This window comes from Camelina sativa, chromosome 8 (genome assembly GCF_000633955.1).
Source record: "Camelina sativa cultivar DH55 chromosome 8, Cs, whole genome shotgun sequence".
Classification (NCBI taxonomy): domain Eukaryota; kingdom Viridiplantae; phylum Streptophyta; class Magnoliopsida; order Brassicales; family Brassicaceae; genus Camelina; species Camelina sativa.
The window spans coordinates 27,389,795-27,393,381 of NC_025692.1; the positions used below are offsets into that span (position 1 = coordinate 27,389,795).

General features: G+C 35.3%; 2 protein-coding genes across 2 annotated transcripts in view; one reads left to right on the forward strand and one right to left on the reverse strand.

The window, feature by feature from the left end:
- Positions 1-641, forward strand: part of LOC104708981 (mRNA-capping enzyme-like) — a 6,720-nt gene extending 6,079 nt beyond the window's left edge. The window contains exons 15-16 of the mRNA XM_010425639.2: positions 31-305; positions 472-641. Coding sequence (XP_010423941.1) covers positions 31-305; positions 472-603 — 407 coding nt within the window. The 3' untranslated portion in view covers positions 604-641. The remainder of the gene's footprint in view (positions 1-30; positions 306-471) is intronic.
- Positions 743-1,872, reverse strand: LOC104708980 (UPF0098 protein CPn_0877/CP_0992/CPj0877/CpB0906-like). Its single transcript, XM_010425638.2, has 3 exons — positions 1,651-1,872; positions 1,064-1,358; positions 743-954 (listed from the first exon to the last, which is right to left on the reverse strand). The coding sequence occupies exons 1-3, from the start codon at positions 1,767-1,769 to the stop codon at positions 880-882; spliced, it is 489 nt and encodes a 162-aa protein (XP_010423940.1). The 5' UTR covers positions 1,770-1,872; the 3' UTR covers positions 743-879.

The following is a 3,587-nucleotide window of genomic DNA, read 5'->3' on the forward strand; positions in this document are numbered from 1 at the left end:
ACGACCCCTACGTTCCCCGAACCCATAAAGGTCTACTGAAGTGGAAATATGCGGAAATGAACTCACTTGACTTTCTGTTCGAGATGGATGAGACTGATGGGCGAAGAATGCTCTTCTTGCACGAAAAAGGAAAGAAAAAGCTCATGGAAGGCTATTCGGTTGAGTTTAGAGATGATGACTCGAACCCGGCCACTTACTCCGGAAAGATTTTAGAGTGTAGGTGGGATTCAGAGAAGCAAGTTTGGGTTTACATGCGGATCAGAATGGATAAACCTACACCAAACGATATTGAGATCGCTCGTAAGGTCGGTATATTTAATCTTATTCTTGTTTATAAAGATCAATGAGAAAATTTCTAGAATAACCTAATAACTGTTATGTTAGTAATAAAACTTGCTAAGAAAATAAGAATTGTAGAATAAGTATAGCACTGATAATGCTGATATGTTTCGTTTATCTGTATGAAAATAGGTGATAAAAAGTATAACCGACAACATCACAGAGGAAGTGCTGCTTCAAGAAATAAGAGAGACCATTCGTCTCCCAATGTACGCAGAACGCATCGGCATTGACAGTCGAGCTGCTGCGACACGCCGAAGGTGACAAAAGTTTATCAAAAGGGGATCCGTTTTTTGGGTACACTCATACGCTTCAATTTGTAAAGAGATTATTTGATATTAATAACAATAATATTTTACCATCTAACAGTAATTATATTTATGGCGAAATATTAGGCTTCGAGTTTGCGATATCAAACAAATTTTATTTTTTTGCCCATGAAATTACAAAATTCTTAGTCCAACTACGAATACATTCGCATATGATATAATCGTCCATATGTATTATTTATCAGATTAATATTAACTTCCCGTCAAGTGTTTAGGCCACAGACGTCAAGATCGCTTCTCCCAGCACGTGTCCTTCAATCGCATCCAGCAATCTCTCTTTCGTCACCTGAGCCACCATATGACATTTTAAAACCAACTCTTGATAAAGTCAGTACATCTCATAAACAAATTTGATATATAAAAATAAAAGCCAAACGACGTTGTTTTATAGTTACCGTATGACCAAGATTTGGTTTATCATCGAGAGCCAAGAGCTTGAACTGGAAACGGTGATCGTGACTAGGCATAAGGGGACCACGCCATCCCGGAATCTTGTGGTCATTATTCCCTTCCCGGATACCAGCGGTCTGCTCCTCCTTGCCGGAAAATGCTTCCGGAATACCTTTCATCTCCGGCGGTATGTCAACGACTACCCATATCGTCCATGGGACTAGCGGTCCACTAGGATCCGGCGCATCTATGTCCTCCACCACCAAGGCTAGTGATTTCGTACCTTCTGGAACGTTGTACCTACATAAACCCACAGAATCATCGTGAAATGTTGCTTTAGATACGCCACATGGCCTACGGTCGCTAATTTATATTGAGAATATAATGAAAAATGAAAAATGAAACCAAGCTACGAAGCCTTTTAATTATGATAACAAACTGATAAATTATCTGTTTTTATTAAATAAATAAATTATTTTCTTATAACTAGTTATTTTTTTTGGTCATAGTTTTATAATTCATCATTGTATCACCATCGTATATGTAACAAAGTCATAAATTAAAAAATATATATAAAAACTGCGATATATACCATTCAAGAGGAGGAGAGATATCCTTCTTAACACCTTGACCTCCCTTCGTATACTTTCTCGGCAGCTTCCCATCATTGTCTATGGTCGGCGAAACCAGCCTGAACTCATCACTCGACATTTTTTATTTTTCTTCCTTTCTTTTTTATAAACTTGATGATTTCTTGGTTTTATATCTCTCTTTCTTTTATACTAATCCTTCCTTACAAATACGCTCTCATCGTGTTGTTTATATTACTGATTCCAGTGGATCTCTACGTGTACAAGTACAATACTTCGCCGACATGAATTAATGTCTCGTGGCGTAATTGGTATTATGGAAGGGTCTGGAGGAGACGTGTAGGTTGTAGATTACACCGTGGTGCATTTGCGAGACGACTTCTGGCACAACACCATATTGGGCTCTAGAGGGCCTAACTTTTTTTGTTTTCCATCTAATTACTATAATGATTTTTTAGATGTTCACAGATAATGGGATCGATGTGCGTATGTATTTTTTCTTTTTCAACTCAGTGTTGAATCAGTTTACACCAAGTCACACAAGATCTAATATATAATTAAATATACACACAAAACTAATCGCGTGTGCACAGAGAACATCTTCTAATTTTACTGTGTCTGAGTCACCATGCGGCTGGAAAGGTGTACCAAAATAAATGCAGACAGTAACATGAGTCCATCACCATCACCAAAATCCAAAACTTCGCTTTCACATTTATTTACTTATGTAACTACGTACTACTACACGTCTACACCTTTATTATTTATTCATTTTTTCTCCTTAGCTTCGTGGATCTAGTTTGGCAAGATAGGTCTATAACCATCCATTAAAATTATAACATTTGATACTTCAAACTAATTAGGTTTGAGATCATAACACTGTTTAGCCGAAAAATAACTTAATTACACTATATATGCATGTATAACATAAGACTTTTTCTCTCGGGTTCCTATTTCATCTGTTATTTTTCTACACATTTATCTCTAGATTCAGTGTTTAAAGTTTCCTCTACGCAGTAATTTACAATCGTTAGCATTTTACACTTGTTCAACTCGTAGCTTTCAAAACCTTTCTTTTGTGTTAATTTATCTATTCACTCGTTCTTTCGTCTGGTGGTTAAATAGGCGATTTGAGGAAGATAATTGAAGAAAAATAAGTAGGAATTTTTAGGCTTTGAATGCAAGAACAAAAAAATAGCTGATCACCCCTTAATGTAGTCCTTCTATCACTAAGTTACTATTCAAGAATTTTTTTACTTTTAAAAATTAATGCAGATAAACTGTGTGCAGTTCATATTTTTTTGTCTTTTTGTGGTAAATGCAGGAGAAATATATGCAGATCTGGTCTACAGCTTTTTTGATATTGTTCACCCTTGATCTGCACTTGAACAGCCAAATATTTAATCTATTTTTAGGCCTTAAATGGAGAAAGCATAGTAAGCAGAACAGATCAAGTGGTTCAAGCAGATCAAACAGAATAAAAGTAGATCAAATATTTGGTTGTTCAAGTGCAGATCAAAGGTGAACAACATCAAAAAAGCTGTAGACAAGATCTGCATATATTTCTTCTGCATTTACCACAAAAAGACAAAAAAATATGAACTGCACACAGTTCATCTGCATTAATTTTTAAAAATAAAAAAATTATTGAATGGTAACTTAGTGATAGAAGGACTACATTAAAGGGTGATCTGTTATTTTTTTGTTCTTCCATTCAAAGTCTTATTCTGCTTGATCTGCTTGAATCACTTAATCTGCTCTGCCTATTATGCTTTCTCTATTCAAGGCCTTAATCTCACGAAAAAGTAACGTCTCATTCACTCAACAATCAAGACGACAATTACCTATCTCTCAATTAAACCTGTATTAATTATAAGTTATTTTTAAAAAAAAAAATACAACTTAAGAAATCACTGTTTGAAATTCCATACTATTGTTG